Source organism: Diplotaxodon limnothrissa, linkage group LG17, assembly GCF_057381915.1.
Source record: "Diplotaxodon limnothrissa isolate DT_005_m linkage group LG17, D_limnothrissa_male_GT1.1, whole genome shotgun sequence".
Classification (NCBI taxonomy): Eukaryota; Metazoa; Chordata; class Actinopteri; order Cichliformes; family Cichlidae; genus Diplotaxodon; species Diplotaxodon limnothrissa.
Window position 1 is genome coordinate 14,163,250 of NC_140612.1, and position 23,242 is coordinate 14,186,491.

At 42.6% G+C, this 23,242-nt stretch overlaps 1 protein-coding gene across 1 annotated transcript; it reads left to right on the forward strand.

Annotated features, from left to right (window-relative positions):
• The first annotated feature begins 212 nt into the window (after positions 1–212).
• LOC146614722 (PH domain leucine-rich repeat-containing protein phosphatase 1-like) lies at positions 213–22,496 on the forward strand. The gene is made up of 17 exons (XM_085375877.1): positions 213–2,079; positions 8,211–8,407; positions 9,093–9,218; positions 11,109–11,257; positions 13,557–13,703; positions 15,481–15,708; positions 16,047–16,249; positions 16,331–16,391; positions 16,493–16,588; positions 17,928–18,083; positions 18,202–18,402; positions 18,676–18,838; positions 19,154–19,284; positions 19,375–19,491; positions 19,601–19,795; positions 19,881–20,118; positions 20,713–22,496. Exons 1-17 carry the CDS (start codon positions 504–506, stop codon positions 21,856–21,858), a joined length of 5,130 nt encoding a protein of 1,709 aa, XP_085232003.1. The 5' UTR covers positions 213–503; the 3' UTR covers positions 21,859–22,496.
• Positions 22,497–23,242: the final 746 nt, after the last annotated feature.

The window sequence follows — 23,242 nt, forward strand, 5'->3', positions numbered from 1 at the left end:
CTGTCAGGCTTTTTTGTTCCTTAAAAGCCAGCGTTGGAGAAAATAGGATTTTCCCCGTTATTTTAACTACGTTGACTGATCGTGAAGCTTTTCGTACGTTCACTGGGAAAATTCCGAGCATTCTGGTAGCAAGCGAATGTGTCATAATTCATATCCGATGAGACCCCGCCCTGTCCACGGTGTGCCTCTGACCATTCGTGAGCAGTCTGTACAGTGGTGGTCGCGCCAGCTTCCATGGCGACCAGCTAGAAATGCGTTTTCTCATCTCCACCAGCCGGTAAGCTCCCGTTAGAGAGCTAACGGGCGTCCGATGTCATGGGGAGATGTAGCGTACTAATTCTTTAGAGCAATTGCGCTGTACATTAGTATGCTAAGCTAATGTTGAGCCGTTTACGTTTACCAGCCAGCAGTGACTAGGGCGAGCTAGCGGCTCTAAGCTAACTGCTAGCGTTTACCTGCGGGCTGCTGCTAACTACTCTACGCTGCTGTTGCAAGCTAACAGAATGGAAAGTGTGAAGGGAAACGAGTGTGGAGCGATTTCGTCTTCTTCGACACTGCAGGGAACACTTGATTCTAGCAGTGACAGTAACTCCGTGAAGCCAAGCGGATTATCGCCGCAGCACTCTGGAAAGAGACCATCTATCGGGGAGGATGACGGAGGAGGCGCAGAAGCGAAACTCTTCGGGAAGGGGCTTGCGGCCACCTCCCTTCTCCAGATTGCGATAAGGAACGGGATTTATCAAAGCCAAGTTGCCAACGCTATCGGTGGAGCGGCCAAAAACGCAACCATGTCCGTTGTGAAAACGGCCAACATTTACAGTCTGACATCGGTGAACAGTTCCACCTCGGTAAACTCTATGCTGAGCAGGAGGCGGCACAGGCACAAGAGGAATCTGTCTCTGGGGGCTCCGCCGACCACCGGTTCGACCGGAGCGTCCTCTGCGGAGGCGGCCAGCCCAGCTCCCTCATCCTCGCCGCTGAGTACCCTCAGTCTTGATCGAAAAACCTTCCTCCGACAGAAGCAGTCGAAGCAGCTTCAGGCCTCTGATAAAACATGGGTGAGATCGGACCTCCGGCGGGGTTGCATTCACGTCCACGACTGGCTCACGCCCTCCTACCCGCGACCAGTGCTGTGTACAGTGGACACTACTTCTAAAGAGGTAGCCTGTAAGCTCGAAGGAAGTAAAGCTGGGGCTGTGTTGAGAATTAACTGCAAACCTACTGCTTTAAGTGACCTCAACGATCTTTGTAAAGATACTAATGGCCATGCTGATGACATGAAAAGTCTCAGTGACAGTGTGGATATTAAAAATCTCCAAAGTGAGGAGAATGAACTCACAAAAAATGTGGAACTGCCTTCTAACTTGCTACTTGATGACAAAACTGCTAGTAATTCTTCATCTGAGGTCTACCTGAATGACATTGGCGTGGATTTGAGTACTGGAGACTGTTATGGAGTCTACTCAGGCTCTGACATAGAGAGCAGCACCTGTGAGGACTTCAGTGCAGGGGGACCAAGAAGCATGGAGCACGGGGACTCACTCAGCAATGGGTTGGGTTTGGGCACCGACTCTTCTGTGCTGAGCCCAAACTGTGACAGCGCTCCAGAGGGACCTGACCCATTTGAGAGCTCCTCTGATGAAACAGACCTCATCTCTTCTCCCTCACATTCAGCTATCTCTCTCTCAGACATCCCCAAGACTTCAAACCAATCCGCAAGACCAAGTGTTGACACTGAAGCTGGGGCTGGTGACCACACAGATACACACATATTAATCAAACCTCCTTCTAAATGCTCCAGCAGCTCACAGGCTCGCCCTCTGACCAGCCAAGCTTCTGTCCAGCCTGAACAAGAGGTCCCTGGGGGGAGCAGAGGATGGCTTGAGCCCATCAATATAAGCCCAATGCCGGCCCTCTACATCCAGCTGCACGGTGGAGCTGTGAGGCGGCTTGGGGATGATGAAAGACCTCTGCAGATCTTAAATGAGTACCTCACTAATCTGGGGTTTGAAGATCCATGGCGAGTGCAGGAGGAGGGCATGAATCCTGAAATTGGCTGCCTGATCCGCTTCTACTTTGGTGAGCACTTTATTTTTAGTGAGAAGGAAAGGCATCTTCTCTCAGTAAAGACAACAGTTGTCCCAATTCTTATTAAAACATCCTGCAGTGTTAGATGTAAGAGCACCACAAACTAATGCAAGCCACTTTAGTTGTGCTTGGCTTGTCTCTACACAGTCATTGTTCTTCTGTTCTCACCATACCATGAGTGCTGTCATTATGTTTGGTCATTCAGACCGTTAAACAAGTGGATTCAATTGTCCCAGCAGCACAATAAGCTGTGTTGTGCGTGTAAACTGGGTAAGGCAGGGAGACACATCTGGAGGTAACAGGTGTACTCTGTCAGCAAAGACCAAATCCTGATGCATTATAGAATCAGTTTGTCTTCTTCCCTCTTCCTCTTGTTGTTGTTGTTGTTGTTGTTGTTGTTGTTGTTATTGATAAAAGATCCTGTTTTGTCCACTGTCATGGTAAGAGGATGGAAAAACAGGGACTCTTATGGGATTAGCATTGCTGGATATTGTTTTTTGACCTCATTTTTGACCTCATCAGCAAAGGCTGCAAAATAAGAGTCGGGAGGAAATGATTGGACTTTGATATGTGCTAAAATTCCTTATATTTTAGCCCCCCCCTCCCAAAAAAGAATAAATAATTAAATAGACCATTACACATACCATTGCAACCCTCATAGACACACTCGTGACATGCTACAAAACTGGTTTCTCTGCACTCTGAAAATGCAGCTGGACAGATTCCCCTGCCCGTCATTCTCCTTTTATGTCTCACAGTAGTAACATAACACTAAATAGAGTTGTGCAGCTGACAGTGAGGGCCCTTCTATTAATTCAGGAGAGGACATTTTTGCTCTACGTTTTTTTTTTTGTTTTGTTTTGTTTTGTTGTCCCGTATGTGTTTGCACAGCACGAGTTGGTTAATTCTGATGTCCCGAGCTGAGCCAAAGAAGTTTGACTCATCTGAAATCCCAGCAGCCAAATGCACATTGACACGTTGTGCTTACGCTAAGAGAAAAGTGACCTTAGTGGAACTCAAATTTCACCTCCTCAGTGTTTCGGCTACCTCTGAGACAGTTGCAGCTGCAGGCTCCTCTTCAGCCTCAAACTGCAGCATCCAGAGGTCGCAGCTTTACTCTCCCAGACTTTACAGCCTTTTTTTTGAGTCTGAATGTCTTAGTGGCATTTCCAACTTGAAACTACAACTCTTATCCAGATTTGGCTAAAATTCAGCAACTTGACACGAGAGGTGGCTCAGGATGTCAGATGCTTTTTTTTTTTTTTGGACACAAGCAAGAAAAAGTTGAGGTCTAGCATCAGTAGGGTGTGGCTGTTGCCTGCTTCATGAGAGACAGGATGTTCCCCATTCAGAGAACTAGACGGACGGAAAGGGCATGTATGTGTGTGTGTATTAACAACCAACATCTTACCTCCTCCGCCTAGGAAAGGGTGGACACACACAATGCACATTCCTCAATGTTGTTTAGTGTAAACTGGGCTCTGTTCATTGTGTTCATGTTTATGTTAATTATATATTATTTTTTGGACTAGATACTGATCAATCTACCAATAATGACAACAATTTTACCAACCAATCATAAGGTTTGTTAGTTTAAACCCAACAGTTCACACAGATCTTTTTCTTCTAAAGCTGCAGGCTAATGAAATGAACTATAGTAACTCTTGGCTGTCTTCTTTTCAACATTCTGTTTCACTTTCAGAGAAACTCTTCTCCTTTATTAGGTTCTAGCTTATCTACATTTCAGTGCACCATTGGTGTCTGCAGAGTCAGACCTCACTGTTTCTGTTTGTAATGAGGAAATGCGCAGAATTTAGAAAAGGGGAAAAGGACATGTTAGTAGATCTTAATTATATGTCAGTCTCCTAAATGATTTCAAACACAAGTAATGTTGAATGATATGTTAAAATATTAGCTATTTTAAATTTTTTTTTTTTTTTTTAATTTTTTTTAAATATTCAAGACATGCTGCCTCCACCTTCTCTGGGATTTGCTCCTGTTTCATCTGATATTTAGCAGAAAACTGAAATGTTTGGTGTGTAAAGCAGCAAATTAAGTATATAATCTTTTTCCATTGAAAGCATAACGTATTTTACAATATATAATAAGAACATATGTTATAATATTAATATATAATGTTTTGCAGATGGCAAATGAATTGAGTTTCCTCAGATTAGGTGTGTTGCCATGGCCAGCTTTGCATTTTGCACTACAAATGTCTGCGTCAGGTTTTGAAAAGTGTAATAACACCTGAGGTGGCGTTCAGCTTGCCATTATTGCACTGTGTTTTTGTTTGATTTCGCCACACTTCAGAAGTGACATCATGGTGTCATTCTCCATCAGATGGTACTGGTACTAAAATTTTGCTGCTAATTAGGGTAGAGACGTAATTCAGTTGGTACCGTTAAAAAGTATAGAGTTTGGTAACCAACTGATGATGGATGATAAAATTTGATTTGAAAAAACTGATTGCTCCATCAGTTTAAATTGCAGATGATACAGTGACGGTGAAGTTCTGGACAACTTTTTCAGGGTTGTTGTTGTTGTTATTTCTCTTTTTGTGAGATTCTGGTTTTAGCTTTCCAGGTGTGCTGATTTTCCTCCCCTTTTTTTGGTATACTGTAGGGGGTCGGCAACCCTAGGCACGCGTGCCACAGTTGGCACACGAAGGGTTAACTGATGGCACGACCATAGCTGGACTGGCCATCGGGCATACCGGGCATTTGCTCGGTGGGCCGATGATTTTATTTTATTTTTTTTTGGTAACGGTATAAACAATGAAACGTGGTGGATTGGTGTGTAAAAATAACTCAGTTGTTTGGTGGTGGCTATCGCGGAGCTTCCACAGATTCAGTAACATTAGTAAGTGGTGGAGGCCAGCAGGTGGATGAAGGAGAGGGGAGGCAGGAGGAGGAGAGACCCGAGGCAGCCGCCGGTCCGAGTGTCAGGTGAACTGAACTTCAGGTAAGAAGTTATGACCTGCAGTTTATCTGGGTCAGATATAAACCAAGTTTAGGTGGAGTTTATTTTTGTTGTGCTGACTTTTTACAGTCAGTTACAATAACTCATACTGCGTACTAGCTAGCACGACAGAGTTTCTATACAGCTGGGTCGGTGCTATGATGTTACTGATAGTGAACTTTATTTTATTCAGAAGGTTAGTTAGTAGAGTTGCCAACCGTCCCGTAAAAAGACGGAATCGTCCCGCATTCAGAGAAATTATTACGTGTTTCGTGATGATCTGAGAAGGGTTTGTCTAGGATGGAAAAAGACACAAAGGTGGATTTATTCTGTCGTTACGCTGCACAGCTGCCTCTTCTTCTCTCATTCTCTCCCCCTCTCTCTGCTGTTGCTACTTTAATCATGAAACTGATCAATGATCAGCTGATCGGCTTTTCTCTCCTGTTTGTTTATCGCCCACTTTGCGCCAGAAAGAAGAAACTGCCGGATGTCGCGCTAAACAGCAGCACGTTTACGCTTGATCAGCTGTTGTTAGAATTTATTTAATATTAATTTCTAGTATCAGCTGATTTTTGCTGGAGCCACAGCTGTAAAGCTGCTGGTCATGATATCGGTTTGGTTATGTGGTGAGAGGGAAACATGAAGATGAAACCAGGAGATGTCCTTACTGAATCATCAGAGCAGAACAGGTGATGGAGAAACAGGTTTACCTTTTAGGTGACATAAATGAGTTGAACGGAAGCTATGAACTGTTTCTGAGAGACAAATAACACCAGGATCCTTTTCTAAGTAGCTGACAGCTGGTAACTGTGCAGGGGCGGGTCTAGCAAAGTTTTGCCAGGGGACAAGGTTGGGCATTAACAGGGAAAGGGGGGCACAAAGAAATACTTTCTTATTCTCATTTAAAATGTCTGATAAATAATTATCTGAAGCTTACAACCAAAGTTTTTATCTGACGTAAAATGTATAGAAATCATACATATACCAACAAGATTGTACATCACTGTCACAACAGCATTTGTTTTCATTCAAAGGCTTTATGGCTTTAATACCTGGTGGGCCGGTCTTTAGTCAAGCCGGGCTGTTTTTTTTTGTTTTTTTTTGTCCCAGTCCAGCCCTGGGCACAACACGCAGTGAATTAATCTGAGAAGGTGCATCAAAAAATAAATGGCCGCGCCAGCGGTGCACATCGCAAATTAGCTCGCATAGACACATTAGTTGTGCCTCTTCTTAATGACGGTATTAGCTAACAACCCAAACTACCAGATTCAACTTGTAATTGGCTAAAAATAACTTAGCCTACTGGTGAGAGGGACGTTGTTAGCTTTCCACATTCCAACACTTCAAAAGCTTCAGGAGCTTTCTGCTCAGCACAGCATCAGCACCACGGAAAGACACGGATACATCTGTAAACTCGAGACACAATGCATTTTTGGGACTTTCAGGTGTGTGGACCAATGTTTGATTTTCTGAACAAACCAGCAATCTTTAATGAGCAGCTGGATTTGTCTCGCATTAACTGGCTGAGTTAATGCCAGTTAATGCGACATCGAAGCAGCTGGAATCCACAGCTGTGCGTGTTCATGGAGCTTGCATTTTCACCTGCTGAACATCACTACCTGACAAGTTTGACCTTCTTCAGAACATTGCAGAGGCGTTATTGACGGTATTTGGCTCTACATATCTGTGAGCAGATTTTCTCTCACATGAGTGTCCTCAGGTAGCCGTCTGGATGCTGGACACTTGGAGACCTGTGTCTCTGAGTGGGAGACCAGAGATCACATAACATGTGTGTCTCTGTATTAACAGACATGTCATATTGGCTTAGTTTATTTTTCTTATCATTGTTATGAGGAGACCATAAATAGCATTTGTATTTTCTGTTGTACAGTTCATTTGCTGTTATGGAGTTCTTGTTATGGGTAAAAGGTGTCTTTTTTTGTTTCAAAATAGCTGATAACTATTCACTGATAGCTGCCAACATCTGCGAACAAATATAATTCTATAAAGTGGTTCTATATAGTGTGTAACTGTTCATATAGCGCGTTATTAAATTTATTGCTAATGCAATCATATGGCACACTGACTTCTGAGGAAATTTTAAATGGCACTTGCCATCAGAAAGGTTGCCTAACCCTGCTGTAATAGATACAAACCTCAGTGTTAGTGCTGATCATGGAAAGCATACAATTGGAAGATATTGCACTGATATAGGATTTTTAAAATTGATGCCAGTGTTTGGTGATTTAAAAATCCAATATGAATATTGAGGTCTAAAGATGTAAATGATTTTCAAATGATTTGATAAAGAATATAATCTCCAGCAAGGGCAGGAGTCAGTGAGTAATTCATAAGATATATTTTACATGATGATACAGTGATTCTATGATATGTTAGAACACAATAAATCATGATGTGCGTGAAGCTGAATTGGAAAAAGTAGCCCAAATGTTTAGTTTGCATGCTTGAATTAAGAGTCTAAAATAGGTTTAACAAAAAAATAAAAGATTCAGTTTAAGACTCTATATCTGACAGATTTAAATCCTTTGCACTTTACAGATTTCATTCAGTACCATTAAAGCACTGAGGTTCACTGAAGCATTACTGATGAGTCAGCTAGGGCCGGTGAAACCTAGGTGATGTTGTGTGTAAGTCACTGGAGGAGGCAGTAGGGAGGATGTAGGTGCTGGCATTGTAGGACGTTACATAACAAGGTAATCTGATTTCAGGCCTCTCAGTGGCTCAGACTCTTCATGTGTCTCCCTTTTTCTTATTCACTGGTAAGAGCATATAAAGTAACTTTGAGTTTCCAAGAATTTAAAAACCCTGGACAATGTAGTCAGTGCTTTAAAAGACCTAGAATGTATTCTGGCTTATACTGGCAAAAGTCAGCTCCAATTCATTACTGAAGCTAATTTGTGTCAGCAAAGGGTTAATGTAACAAATGATGACTGAGTGACTGCTCTCTGCCAGCCCACAGGCTATTGAGCTACAGTTCTCTTACATAACCACGCAGCTCTCACTTTGTGAAAGAGAAGACCATTGAGAGAGAGTTGATTCACAAAATCCCATAGAGCAAACAACAACAAAAAATACAGTAACCTCTATAATGCTGTTATGAAAAGTCTGTTTCTGTCATACTGTATTCTTTCCCTCCGCAGGTAAACCTCGTAGTGTGGGAGGTTCTGAGCGCGTGCAGCTGTCCGGGGTGTTTAACGTGCGGAAAGGGAAGCTGGCACTGCCTGTGAACCGCTGGTCAAAACGTCAGGTCACTCTGAGTGGAACCTGCCTCATTGTCTCGTCTGTGAAGCATGCCCACACTGGCAAGATGCACATCCTCCCTCTCATCGGAGGAAAGGTACTTTGTGAGACGTTTCATGTCTTTGACACACAACAAGCAAGTACTGTGGCTGGGTATCTGTTTATCAGGGACAAAAATACTCTGCGGTTTAGACCAGAGGTCTTTTTGTTCCTGCTGCATCAGGATCTTCTTTCCTAGGTCTTCGTTCTAGCTTAACTGCAAGCCTTTGTTGAGATTTGGATAATATTGACCTAATGAATCATTCAAGCTTAAAAAGTGTTTTCTACACATAATAGACAACTTGCCAAAGAAACAAGTTTATATTGCATCTTTAGGCATTAGTACTTGTTGCAAAAACACATCATTGGTTCCCATGTCTTCAATTGAATCTACAAAAAAATAAATCCCATAGGTGTGACAAGTGTAAAAGGGTATTTTTTTCATCAGTAAGGTGATTCCTTAGTCTCAGTGGAAGAGTGGCTGTTAAGAAGGTATTTTAATGATGGAAACAGGGAGAAAATATCCTAAAAAATATAGACGGGATATCGGTGGCAACAAGGTATGGAGTGACGCATCCATATTTGAGATTTTTGGTTTAAATTGGAGTTCAGGAGAGAGGTACAGTTACAGCCATATGTAAAACATGGTGGAGGCTCTGTAATGGTTTAGGGCTGCATTTCATTTGAATGATGAGAATGTCATTGGAAAGATAGATACTCAATAAATGTAATTTTTAATGCAGGTGGAGGAAGTGAGAAGACACAGCCACTGTCTGGCTTTCAGCTCAGCTGGTCCCCAGAGTCAGACCTACTACATCAGCTATGACTCCTACACAGAGAACCTCCGCTGGCAGAGGACAGCCTCAAAGGTACAAAGTGCAATTGTAGTCAGAGGCACATCTGAACATTTAAACAATTTGCTGTCATCATTGCTTCTGTCTGTACTGGTTACTAGCAGTAACTTGCTATGTGCTTTGTATGCAAGTGTAAATCTAAAGCTTCTCAAGTGCAGAATTGCCTTTTTGTGTTAGTATCTCTTCTGCTAAAGAATAATACTGGATATTGCGTTTCAAACTTATGGATGTGTACTCTGTCCACATTTCTAAAGAAAATACATCATTATCTGTGTGAATTTAAGGTTTGAATTTAGGATTAAAACAGTATGAAACTATGGATTTATGTGACTAGTAGACTATGTTTAAGCATTGCAGCTCATGCTTGTTGGTTCCAGAAATATTCTATAATTCCAATTTCATTAATATATAGTGGCAGAATCTGGTTTAGAGATGTTACAGGGTTAGGGTTAGCAGAGTGTTTCTGTGGGTCATACGGACCTATTTACACTTACATACCACCAAACAGTGATCACCATCTTGAGCAACACGTGTCTCAGTTACATGCTCAAAGGACAGTTAAGCACGTGAATGAGAGGAGTCAAAGATGAATCTATGAACTCATTTGACAAATATGAGCATTAGCCTCATAGTTGACATACTTGTTGAGTGTTGTGTAAACAGGAAAAATAATTCCAGTAACACAAAACCGGTTTTGGTGTTGTACGAGCACCTTGCTTTCGTTTTTGAAAGGCTTTTGAATGTTTCCTTTAAATGGGACGATTCTGCTTTTCATTATTTCCTGTCACACCATTGTTACTGTTACAATATCAGAATTTATTTAATGAGTTTAGTGTGTGTACGAGTAATCCATGTGATCTAATAATAATAATAATAATAATTTTGTTTATAAAGCGCTTTCAAACAAAGTGCTGTACAGCTATTTGGAAATGAAGACATAAATAAATAAAAGTGATACGTACAAGTTAAAAACACAATAACAAGTTCAAAACATAATAAAAGTTAAAAGCAATAAAAATTTTAAAAAACAAAATGGCATAGAATCAAGACATGCAGGATACGGTAAACAAGTGGGTCTTCAACTTAGCTTTAAAAACCTCCACAGAGCATGCCTGCCTAATATCTTGAGGGAGGTTGTTCCACAAAAATGGGGCACGAAAAGAAAAAGCACGCTCCCCAGTAGTCTTTTTTTTTTCTGGCTCTAGGAACTTTTAAAAGGCCAGAATCCTGGGATGGGAAAGCACGGGATGGAACATAAAGGTGCAAAAGATCAGAGAGGTATGAAGGTGCCAAACCATTTAAAGCCTTGTAGGTGAGCAGCAGGACCTTATAATCTGCTCGAACCTGACAAGGTAGCCAATGAAAGGATTTCATTACAGGGTGCTCAAATTTTCCATTTTTAGTTAAAATGCGAGCAGCTGCATTTTGCACCATCTGTAAACCTAAATACTCACACAGTTTCATACCATTTTGTTTTGTTGTTGTTTTTTTCTTTAGTAAATATTCATTAAATATTCAGTAAATATTCCTAATATGGTCATCTCAGGCACAAAGATGGTTGTAAGCACAGCAGCCCCACTCACTATTCAAACTTTCTGTTTATGAGGGGTAGCCAATGGGAAGAAACTTAGCTGAAAAGCAGAGGAGCTAAAAGCGTGTGTTGAAAACAGAGGATTAAGGGCAGCACCAAGACCTATTATAATGAAAATAAGGATCATTGAAGACTTTGAGTGTATGTATGTTATGTAAAACTAGTTTAATAGAGTCAAAGAATAAAAATTAGTCTGAAATGAACTTAATGGATCCCGATTATGGCTAGTTTGATGGAAGTAACTGCAAGGCTGTTGTCTCTCTGTCTCTCTCTCTCTCTCTCTCTCTCTCTCTCTCTCTCTCTGTCTCTCTCAGATCGCCTCTCAGAGGGTGAACTCGGTGGACCTGTCATGCTGCAGCCTGGAGGAGCTGCCTGCTCAGCTGTTTTACAGCCAGGACCTTACCCACCTCAACCTCAAAAACAACTTCATGTCCCCTCACAAAGGTGTTCCAGCACTCACCAGGTCAGTTTCTCACATCAGCTCTCCTGCACACACCGATTCTCAGAGTACGTCTCTCCCTGTGCGTTTAATGATATGGCACGGGGAGGATCTGGTAGTAAACATTTTGTGTAGTTACCTCTTTTTGTGTGTGTGTGTGTGTGTGTGTGTGTGTGTGTGTGTGTGTGTGTGTGTGTGTGTGTGTGGTTTCGTGCATGGTTATCCATGGGTGGTGGAAGCATGATGGTTTTTGGGTGTGTGTGAGTGATTAAAAGAGAGCTGCAGCAGTGATGAGAGATTTGACGTCAGCTGTCTGGCCTCTCGGGTAGAGGGCTTCTCTGTGTTTTCCAGGTCAGATTAGGCGACGTCAGCTGCTGATGTCACGGTTTTATGAGGTTTAGCAGTCTTTCTCTGACTTTCTTTTATCTCTGGCTTCTTTTTTCCACACTACCTTCATAACAAAATATTAAGTATAATGTCTTGCAAAATTGTCTTGCACAGTTTTCCTGGTGTACAAACAAGCTTTTACAAAAGCTTGATTATGAGGTCTTGAAACCCGTTTAGTATCACGGAGGAAAAACTTTCCAGGTCTTGAATATGAATTACATTTACTTCTTAATTACTTTTCAATTGGTTCATCATGGAAGTTTTCATCAGTTTCTCTTATTTATTTCTCGCTTCTGCTATCATGTACAGCAGAAGTGGGAAAGTGAGGTTTGGTGCTTTCATGAATCACAGAGAAAGCACCAAACTTTAAAGTTTGTTTACACAGTGAGATGCAAGATCTAACATATCAGCTGAACAGATAAAACACTATTAACTCGCACTGTAAACTCATCAGGAAAACACTAATAAAATTTGCCTCGCTCTTTAGTCCCTTGCTTTATTCCGTTATAGTTTTTTTGGAGGCTGTTTTTATTTTGAATTTTTAAAAAGAAAAACGAAAAGCAGGTTTTGTTTTTATAACGTCAATTAAAAAAGAAACTCACTGACTAAAACTCAGAATAAGGTAATTGTATAATGCTTTACTCTCAGCAGGGAATCAAAAAGTTGTTTTCCCCAACTGTACTTTGCCATGGTAGTGTGCTGCTCCTGAGCTTGCTCTGTTTAAATAATGGATTGATCCATATAACACCACAAACTGACTGATTATCTGGAAATGCCCTTTCATTATTTCTAGAAAATCACTTAGACCTTATTGTGCAGATAAAAGCATTCCTAGTTTCTAGAGATGTTCTCACTTTACGCTGAGCATCAAAGAGACGTGTTCTCAGCAACTGAGACTTGGTCCTTGTGTCATTTTGTTATCTTGGCAGCAATTTTAAAGATATTTGACCATTCTGTAAGCTTTGATTTGCGACGTAGAGCACGAAAACTTTTCACTTTGGATAAAAATGACAACGACAGGGGTTGCACATTGTTTTTGACATGTGCGTCTTTTCAGAATTGACAGTAGTGCAGGTGTAGTCTAAAAAAGTGTTTAGTAATAGTTTTGTGCTAATGAGGACATCAGTATGAGACAGTACAATCTCTATTTTCTTAAGTTTTGGTACAAAATTTGCATAGATAAGTAAAAATGCCCTGATCCTCAAATATAGCTTACACTTCTAGCATAAACTGTCTGCAGATTGTCTTGTAAAGTGACCAGCGTTACGTTTTATGGTAAAGTGGGTAAGTAAAGTGACCAGCACTGACAAACCTATTATGTACAGTCAGAGATTAGCAGCATTCATCTGAACAGCCTCGTTTTCCTTTCTGTCTGCCTTTATTTTGGCTTCTTGCATCCATGCCTGTCAAGGCAACATGACATCAAAACCTGAAATTTGCCTGATGGCAATCTCTACACGTCATTGTTTTGGCACAAGCATATGCATATCATGCAGTGTTTTAAGGACTGTATCCTTGCTGTGGTGGGCGGGTGAGTCTAACTAAGAAGAATGTGGGCCTGGATCAGCCTTTCACTCTGATTGCTCTGTGAACTGGATTAGGAGGAGAAGAGCGCAATGAATATAAACAATATACACAAGCTTCTTACCTGAAGCACAGGCTGCATTGTTCTGTTGAAAACTTGATACTTTGTGTCCTTGAACCTTTGTATTAGCGTCTTCTGTGCTGATTTTACTTTTTTAATCTGGCAGGTGTTATGTAAGTAATAGTTGTTCACTGTGTGTGTTTTTTGTGTTTTAAAGAAGGCCAGAGTCTTATTATAGCACAGAGATGAATATCTTTGTCTCTCTTTGTCTGGCCCTGTTCCTCTTGCCCTTCCCTCCTCTCTCACACACTCTTGCTGAATACTTCTCTCTTTCTCTCCCCTTTTCTTTAGGTTTTGTAAACTGAGAAGCCTTAGTCTGTCAAATAACGCTCTGTCTGAGTTTCCTCTGGCCCTGTGTGACATCACCTCCCTCACGGAGCTAAACCTGTCTGGAAATCGTCTCTCCTCCGTGCCTGCAGAAGTAGGAACAATGCACAAGTAAGTAAATGACGATCCAAGGTTTGCAGTTTCATAAGAATGAAGCCTAAAATGGGATGTGTCCTCACTGACCTGCATTTTGCTGACAGAGACATCAGTTTGGAGTTGTTGTTAGTACCATTACGGTACATCAGCGTTGATTAATCCATCTCTCTATTGAGCGAACAGCTGGCTGTGCACCAGACTTCTGTCGTAGAAATCTAGAGGTGTTGTCCAAGTGCCCATAGTACACAGTGACACTAACAGTGTCTCTGTGTGATGTGGGAGCTTGGAGTTTCTGCGCATATGCTGGCTTTTTTTTTTTTTCCTTTTGAAATTTTCTAGGAATTTCAAAAGGCAAAACACAATTTTTATGTCTAACTTGGAATCGGGGCATTTATTTGGAAACAGTATTTTACTTTTAATGTAAAATACTCAGCTATGTTCCATAACTGAATATAAAGTAATATTTAAAAGTTCCAAATTAAGCTTGTTTATACTTACAGACAAGTCAGTACAAAAATGTCAGAGTCCTGTTTAGTGTCTGAAGTCTTTTCTTAACACTATATTTGCATAACATGTTTTTTACACACAGTATCTGTATTACAGTTTTTCTCAAATGTTAAAACACAAAAGCCAATCCTGTAACCCAAATGACCAGTAGTCTAAACACATTTACTAAATGTAGCCACCATATTCCAGTACCATAAACACATGTCACATGAAGACACAATTCACAAAACACAACCCTCTGTACTCATAAATCTAAACACATTTTTCCTTGCTAAAACACATGTTGCAAAACAACTCTGCTCATATTCTCAAATGAAAGCCCATGTGATGCAAAATGCTTGCCACAGTCACCAATCTTTGAACACAGGGAACACACCTGGCGTCATTCACTACACACAATGACTCAAAATTGAAGACACTTGTTGCTAATGCTGTACCCACATGTAAAAGCAAGTTCAGAGTGCACAGTATGCTGAAGGTTCCAAACAAACACAATGGATGAAGGCAGAGTCAGGGGAAGAGGAATTTGATGCAGAGGAGGGAGAAGAGCTGGCCCTGGAAGAAGAGGAGCAGGCCAATGAGGAAGAGGATTTCAAATGAGAGGAGGAAGAGGAGCGACCAACGAGGAAGAGGAGAAGGCCAACATGGGAGAGGAGAAGGTCCAGGAGGGAGAGCAAGACCACCTCGCACCATCATTACGGACGAGATGCGAGCAACAGCTCAGCGACATGATGCCGCACAGTGATTGTGGTGTGTGTGTGGTGTGAATAACGTAAATAAAAAAACTTCACACCCTGTTCATGTTTTCAAGATTACTGTTGTGTGCAATAGATTCTGTTTTTGCATTGAGTTGTGTTACAGTAGTGTACGTACATGCAGGATTTTCTATAGATTTATACTACTCATATGAAACTCACAAATCTAAATGCCTAATCCTCTGCAGAGATCTACGACGATCCGTTACTGTATAGTTTCTAAAATGTGCATTGGCAGTTATGAAACAAAGAACCTTCTCACAAATTGAGCATTGTGTTTTCAATTGTTTTGCTGTAGTGTGTAATGCTGTGTATAGTGTTTACAGTTTTGACAGCTTCGAGCTGCTCTATTGGTGTGGGAGTTTGAGTTTTGCAGTGGGAAGGTGTGGTTGTGTTTATGTAGCTTTAGAGAAGGGTGTTGTGTTTGGACATTGGGGGACCTGGTGGTAACGTTTGTGAAATGTGTTTTAGCATTTGAGAAAAACTGTAATCACGACTAAATGCCCTTCCCTCTGTTTGGCTCTGGCCAGCCTGCAGACTCTTCTCCTGGACGGTAACCTTCTGAGTTCACTGCCTGTGGAGCTGGGCTCTCTGGAGGGCTTGACCTACCTCGGCTTATCCTTCAATTGTTTCAGCTGTGTGCCCCCTGTCCTAGAGAAACTTGGAGGGATGGAGAGACTCTGTCTGGCAGGGAACAAGCTCTCTGTCCTGGACTTGGCTGGCCTGCAGTGGCTGTCTGCTCGCTACATAGATCTCAGGTAAAAATGTCCGCGCAGTAGCTTACATTTTTAGAATTGCCAATGACAAATACTGCAGTTCTGCATGACTCCCCTTTCATGTTTGGTGGTCTTTGAAATGGCAACAAAGGTTTAATTTAGCCTTTTGAAGTACAAAATAAAGACGGAGACGGTGAAGGAAGGGAACCTGTCGGTTAATTATTTTGGTCAGTCGTACTACGAATGCCTAACAACTTCTTCTCAGGTTCTGAAATGTGAAACGGGTCAGAGGTTAAAGTGTTTGTTTCTTCTGGTCCTTTCTTCCCTCTTCCTTTACTTCCCCCTTCTCTGTTCCTCTCTGTGCTGTATGCCTCGAACAGGCTGAACCAGCTTCAGAAGGCGACAGTGGCAGATGTGGAGCAGCTGGCCCACATTGTTCATCTGGACCTGAGGGATACAGGTCTAGACGAGCTGGATGTCAGCTCTCTCTGCAAGCTGGAGCTCCTCCGCTGTGACAGAAACACTCTTGCCCTCCTCAGAGTCTGTGGCCACGCCCTCAAGAGCCTGCATGCTGCACACAACAGTACGACCACTTAATTTTTTCTAGAGAGATATTAAATCCAGAAAGACGTTCGTGCCATAAAGAGTTGTGTTATGTTTTTAGAGCTGAAGCAGCTGGAGGTGCATCCTGTTCCAGAGAATCTGACTGTGCTGGATTTATCCTGGTATAAAAACTAAGAATACTTCACTGTCCTATTTACAATCTAGAAGAACAGAACATGTGCTTGTTGTAAGCTGGGTGCTGACTCTGTTTGTTTTCCTAAAGGAACAAGCTGGGATGTGTCCCCGACTGGGTGTGGGAGAGCAGCAGACTGGAAGTGCTGGACATCAGCCATAACTGTGTCACTGAGCTGCCTGTACGGTGAGCATCGCACAGACACATGATTCTTATGCTTTTCATGAAAGAACAGGTGGGGAAATGACAAAAATCAAAGTGAGGGAAAGCAGCTTGGACGTAACAGCTGATAATAATGCATCATTGGAACTTACTTGATCTTCAATGTGCCTGTGGTAAGGTTCTTAAAATATATTAAATTACATTTAAAAAGACTTAAGAACCAAGCTTGCAAAAATTAAACTAAACTGAAGAAAGTTATTACTGAAAATAAAAACTAATGAAAAAATACAAAACTACATCTCTTTCAGGCAGTTCTTTTTTTCAAATCGTGAAACTGTATGATATTGATTGATTAATTGTATGAGGGATATCACCTAACATTTTTAGCTACAATTTAAACGTGCCCCTTAAATGTATCACATACAATAATCATAAAGTTACTGTTTAGAAAGGAGGACAGCTAAAAGGATCCACTGACTACATGTGTCTGTGTGTCTGTGCACGTTACTTTGTTTAAAACGTGGCTGTGCAGAATGAGGAGATTGTGGGTTCCAGTTTTCTTTTCATCCAAACCACATGAGTGGCTAGAGCCTTTATCACAGGAAACCAAAGATATCAAAATGATGCATTTAAATAAAGCGCCTTGAGCGTTTCTGTGAGAACCAGTTTACATTTTTGCCGATTGGAATTCTCAAAATTTGGAAGTTTTAACTTTTAAAAAAAATTGTCAGCTCCAATTTTACACCTCTTCAGGGGCCTGTGTTAGGGTTAAAACATGTTTTTAAAGTTTCTAATTAGAATTATATTAGATTAGTTATTTTGCACTTATTTGTGATGATTGCAATTATGGGTAAATATGGCATTATTATCAGTGAATGTCTTCACACAGGTAGCAAAACAAACGTGTGTGTGTGTGTGTGTGTGTGTGTGTGTGTGCCTGCCTCTCCACATACAGAGTGGAGTAGGCAGCAGTCACAGTGTGAACACTGTGCTTTCAGCCATAATATGAGAACTGCTCATCAAGTCTGGCCTAAAATCACCACTTCATTTATTCAGACCTAGAGCAACACACCTGCCAAGTGTTAAGCAGATCTTATGAATAGTTGTTGAGATGGGTGAAAAACGGATGAACAGACAGATTGTCTTTCATTCGTATGATGTAATCCTGCATTCACAATCACAGTTATTTGGGTTCATTCATGCTTGATGATAGTTTCCAGCTACATGAATCTCAAGCATAGATTAATTGAATACAAAGTGAACTCATTGAACCTCCATGGGAAATCAGATGGTGCTCAGCATGGTGGTCCCACTAACAGATGTACAGCACACACACTGAGTTGGCTGTGCTGTTTGTGTTTAGGCTGCTGTCCAGTGGGAGCCTGAGAAAGCTGCTGGCAGGCTGGAACGATGTGTGTCAGCTGGATGAGAGGCTGGAGCGATCACAGCTAGAAGTCCTGGACCTCCAACACAACCATCTAACTGAGCTCCCACACAACTTGTTCATCAAAGCGCAGAGGTGGACACATCTTTTTCTTCCCTCCTTTTGTTCTTTTCTTGTGTGTTTCTTCCCATCAGCATGTATCCGTTATTTATCTTGTACTAAATTTGTACCCTCTGTTGGAAATTCCTCCCAGCCTGCGATACCTAAATGTGTCGGCCAATAAGCTGGAGAACCTCCCTGCAGCCAGCCTATCAGAGGATGCCTTCAGCAGCCTACAAGAGCTCTACGTGACCAATAACAGCTTGACTGACAAGTGCATCTCTCTTCTGACTGGACACGGCCACCTCAGAGTGCTTCACCTCGCCTACAACCAGCTGCAAACCTTCACTGCCAGGTGAAATACTGCACCTGATATAAACTGAGCTTTAAAATGTGACCATAAAGGCTTCTTTACATCTGGACATGTTAGATTTAACTGTAGGGTTCCTTTATCATTTCCGCTCCACTATCCTCACTCACTCCACCTCTAACCACCAATTCCCACATTCCTTTGCTTTTACAAGGTGTTCTATTCCTAAGTAAATGGTACACATCCTTCATCATCCTGTATAAAATCTGAGCCTTGGTGCAGGTCATGATTACTCCTTTTTACCTCCACGTCCTGCAGTAAACTAGCTCGACTGGAGCAGCTGGAGGAGCTGGATTTGAGTGGCAACAGGCTGAGAGCGGTGCCCACGACCATTCTCAACTGTCAGCGCCTGCACACGCTCTCTGCCCACTCCAACTGTATCAGCGCCTTCCCTGAAGTCCTCCAGCTGCCTGAGATTAAGGTAAATCTTAACTTAACTCTTTTTCACCTAGTAATAGGGAGGTAGCTGTAGTGTACTAATGCCACTCACTGAATTAATGCTTACCTGCCAGAAGTATTATTTGAGAGGAGGAGGTAGCTGTGGTAATGCTAATGCTGGATAGATTATCCAGCGTTACAGAACAGAAACAAAGAGAAAATAAAAGAAATGCAAAAAGAAAATTGAATTTATGCAGTTTATAAAACAAATTGGAAAAAGATGATAAATTAGACAAAAACACTTAATTTAATCTGACTCGTGTGCACATGTCAGGACTGACACTGTGTTTCTCTTCAGTGTGTTGATCTGAGCTGCAATGAGTTGACTGAGGTGACTCTGCCAGAGATCCTTCCTTCAAAACTCCAGGAGCTCGACCTCACAGGAAATCCTCGACTCAGCCTCGACCACAAGAGCCTGGAACACCTGAAGTATGACTCACTCGCATAAACACACCACCACCTGAGCTTGGGAATAAAAGAGCAACTGCCTGACCTGTCCTGTTCTCCCTCTCTCTGTAGTAATATCCGATGTCTGAGGGTGGATCCTTCACCTTCAGCTCCTTGTGTGAGTGAGAGCCAAGGAGTCCCTGCAGTCTGGAGTCATGGCTACACGGAGGCCTCTGGAGTGAAAAACAAGTCAGTCTTTCTTTGATGCTTCAGCCTTTTTTGTTTTGTTTTTTATGCCCCATCTCTGGCTTTGTGTCATTGTTCTTGTTCTAAACTGCCTCCTTCTTGCTGTTCTCAGGTTGTGTGTGGCTGCTCTGGCTCTGGACAGCTTCTGCGGCATTCATGAAGCTCTGTATGGAGTTTTTGATGGAGACAGGAATGTCGAGGTGCCTTATCTGCTGCAGTGCACCATGGGAGATGTGCTCGCAGAGGAACTTCAGAGGGGCCAGAGGCAAGAGGACTACATCATCAACACTTTCCTCACCATGCAAAGGTAAACACTGACCTCCAAACGATGTGTGATTTGGAAGGAAAACAGCCTCACCTCACTCAGGATGTTGTGTGCCCATCTCCTGCAGGAAACTGGGCACAGCAGGCCAGAGGATGGGCGGGTCAGCAGCTCTGTGTCACATCAGACATGACCCGGTAGCGTCCAGTGAGCATGGTGGCTGCTTCACTCTGAAAACTGCCAACGTTGGCAGGTGCCAGGCTGTTTTGTGCCGAGATGGCAAAGCTATGCAACTTTCACACATCCACACTGTCAAAGACGAGGCCGAGTACCAGAGGGTTCGGCAGCATAACGCTATTATCACTGAGGTAACGACACGTTTCATATGCTGCACAAAGTGCTGAAACAAGTCCATTTATCGACACCTGTGATTCTCACTTCCAGCTCCATATTTGTATTTTTGGACTCTAATAGAGTTGTTTTGCATATTTGAAACTTTAGCCATGGTTAATATGAACAGCCAGAATTTGCATGCTTATAGTATATAAATGGATAATAGAAAATAAGAAAAAAGGCAGATTTTGGCCATTTAATGGAGCTAAATATTGTCTGGCTTAAGCTGTTCTCTGTCTTAAACCACACCAGTTTTTGGACTACTGATGGGGCGAATCTATTCACAGACTGTTTTGTAATGTTTTTTAAAATAACTGACAGTAAACTGTATTCAATTCATTTAGTTTGGTGAGACCAACAATATAGAGCACACAAACACTGAATCTAAACAGACAAAAAGAAAAATTAACTTTGGAACAAGAGAATATTGGTTTTGTTTTACAGCTTGTTACTGAAACAGTCAGCAGTCCGTTTTCAACCCTACAAAACCATAAATAAATGTCATTATTGTCGAGTTTTTTCCGGGGGGGAAATACAAATGCTTCTGTTTGTCCTTTTCCTCCCTGCAGGATAACAAAGTGAGCGGCGTAACAGACTCCACCAGGATTATGGGTTACTCCTTCCTCTGCCCATCAGTGACACCTCACCCCCATGTTTCCACGGTGGCGCTTACCCCGCAGGACGAGTTTTTTCTCCTGGGCAGCCGGAGACTGTGGGACATGTTGTCGCCCAGTGAGGCGGTGGAGGCGGTAAGGAACTTACCAGATGCTCTGGCTGCTGCAAAGAAGCTGGTGACTCTGGCTCAGAGCTACGGCTGCTCTGATAGCCTCAGTGCCGTCATTGTGAAGCTCAGCATCACTGAAGAATGCTGCTGCTTCTGCGAGCCGCCACCGCCACCACCCAGCCCTGGCCCGGCAACTCAGCCCGGTTTACATCCTTATTCGGGAAGCAGTGATGGCAGCATTCCGCTGCCACAGCCGCCGCCCACCTCCTCAGCAACAGTGAGTGAGTTGAGCAGCGAGTTCAGCACATCTGAGATGAGCAGCGAGGTGGGATCAACGGCGTCCTCGGAGGAACCGCTGCCGCAGGCTGAACCCCCAACCTCTCACCCGAACCTCCCGGGGCGAGCTGGCACGCACAGGCCCGCCTGTAGGGGGAGCAGCTTCCACAGGCAGTTCTCTGGAGCACTGTCTGATAACGGGCTTGACAGCGAGGACGAGGAGCCCATCGCTGGTGTCTTCTCCAACGGTAGCCGTGTGGAGGTGGAAGCTGACGTCCACTGTCTCTTACGACACAACTGTGCTCAGTCTCAGCAAAGCACAGACAGCCCTCCCCCTGTCACGCTGCAGAGTGAGTCTTTGCCTCTGGCCTTCCCTTCCCCATCTGCCTCCCCCGTCCCGCCCTCCTCTCCCTACCTCGGTGGGGAGGCTCGGTCAGGAACTCTGGGCCGGAAGGCTCGAGGTAATGGCTCTGTGGCCTGTCAAGGCAGGAACCAGGACCTCATTGAGGAGGCTGCCGATGCTCCTGTCAAGAAGCAGGGGGGCTACTTCAACGCCCCTGCCCAGCCAGACCCCGATGATCAGCTCATCATTCCCCCGGAGCTGGAAGAAGAAGTCCGGCAGATCATCCAGCAACAGCAACAGCAGCTACAGACACACAGCCAGCAAGCACACAACTACCAGAATCCTGCAGACTACTTCCTCACACCCCTCTGACAGCTGCTCTCCACAACTGGAGTCAGTCTGTTTCACACAAGACCACAGAGTCTGTGAACGAGCTCAGCATTAAGTTCACTCAAGACCTCAGAATACTCTGACCCGGCTTTGACACTGTTTCCTTACAGCTTTTGTTTTGTTTACTTCACCTTGAAACCAATGAAACTTTTCTAACACTCATGTTGATGAAATGTTCACCTGTAAATTCATTTGTTCCACATCTTTGATTTGAAGCACTTTGCTTTGTGTTAGCCTCATTGATTTTATGTTCACTGGTACTTAGAGTCGGACCTGTCTGTTTTTGTCTTAGAGCAGACTGTTTCTCTCCTTGCTCGCCATGGCTGATGGCCTTACAGTTACTGGGGTTAGCAAAACGGTTGGACTAACTCCCTTAGGAGTTGAATACTTTTAAGTGACCTCGTCACTGAAGCGTGCTAATGTTCTCTGAGAGAAAAGATGATTATTTGTGAAGGCTGATATTCCAGATGTTTGTTTTTCGGGGTGTGCAGAGTCTAGTGGTGCTGCAGTGGCTACATGCTGATCAGTGGTTGACAGCTTAATGAATGTTCTCAAAACAGTGTTACAGTTTTCAGCAAACCGCACAAGAGAGCTACTTTTGCTATATAATAAAGTTTTCAGATAACCAAAACATGTCGGACTTGGGTTTATCTGTTAAAATCTTGCTCATTCAGAACCATCCACACAGTATCACTTTTATGTTTTTATGTAATAAGATTAAAACACATCTGCTTCTCGAACTTCCGGTTGTCACCTGCATACAGTCCACACATGCTCACTCATTTCTTTTAATTAATTTAACGTGTGTATGTGTATAGCTGCACTGAGAAGGTGAAATGATTGTATTTCCAGAATTCAACTTGTAGTGCATTTCTTCTACAAGCCTTATTCACCTAATTTCTCTCTCTCACACAAACATACACACACACACACACACACACACACTTACAGTTAGGGCAGGCCAATATGGCCAAAAATATTTATCATGATATATATTTGAAAATTTGCGATAACGATATAACTGACTACATTGACGCGAGGCAAAATACTTTACAACTCCACAACTTTATTAGTGCAAAAAAAACCCCATCAATGTATTTTCACTTAATCAAGCAGCTGTTTTTTTTATGTGCATTTAAAGCTATATAAAAATGTATCAGTGCAAATGCAAATTCCTTGCTGACTAAAGGCATTTCCAGTGGAAATTGGCTGACATATCCTGAGCATAACAATGTATAATATCCACAAAACTTAAAGTCACAATACGGTAATATTATGTTGAAGCACAGTACATATTACTCCGCCGAGGCGCCTGTCTACGGTAGCTGTAATGTAGTGATGTGCGATACCACTGATTTCCTTTCCG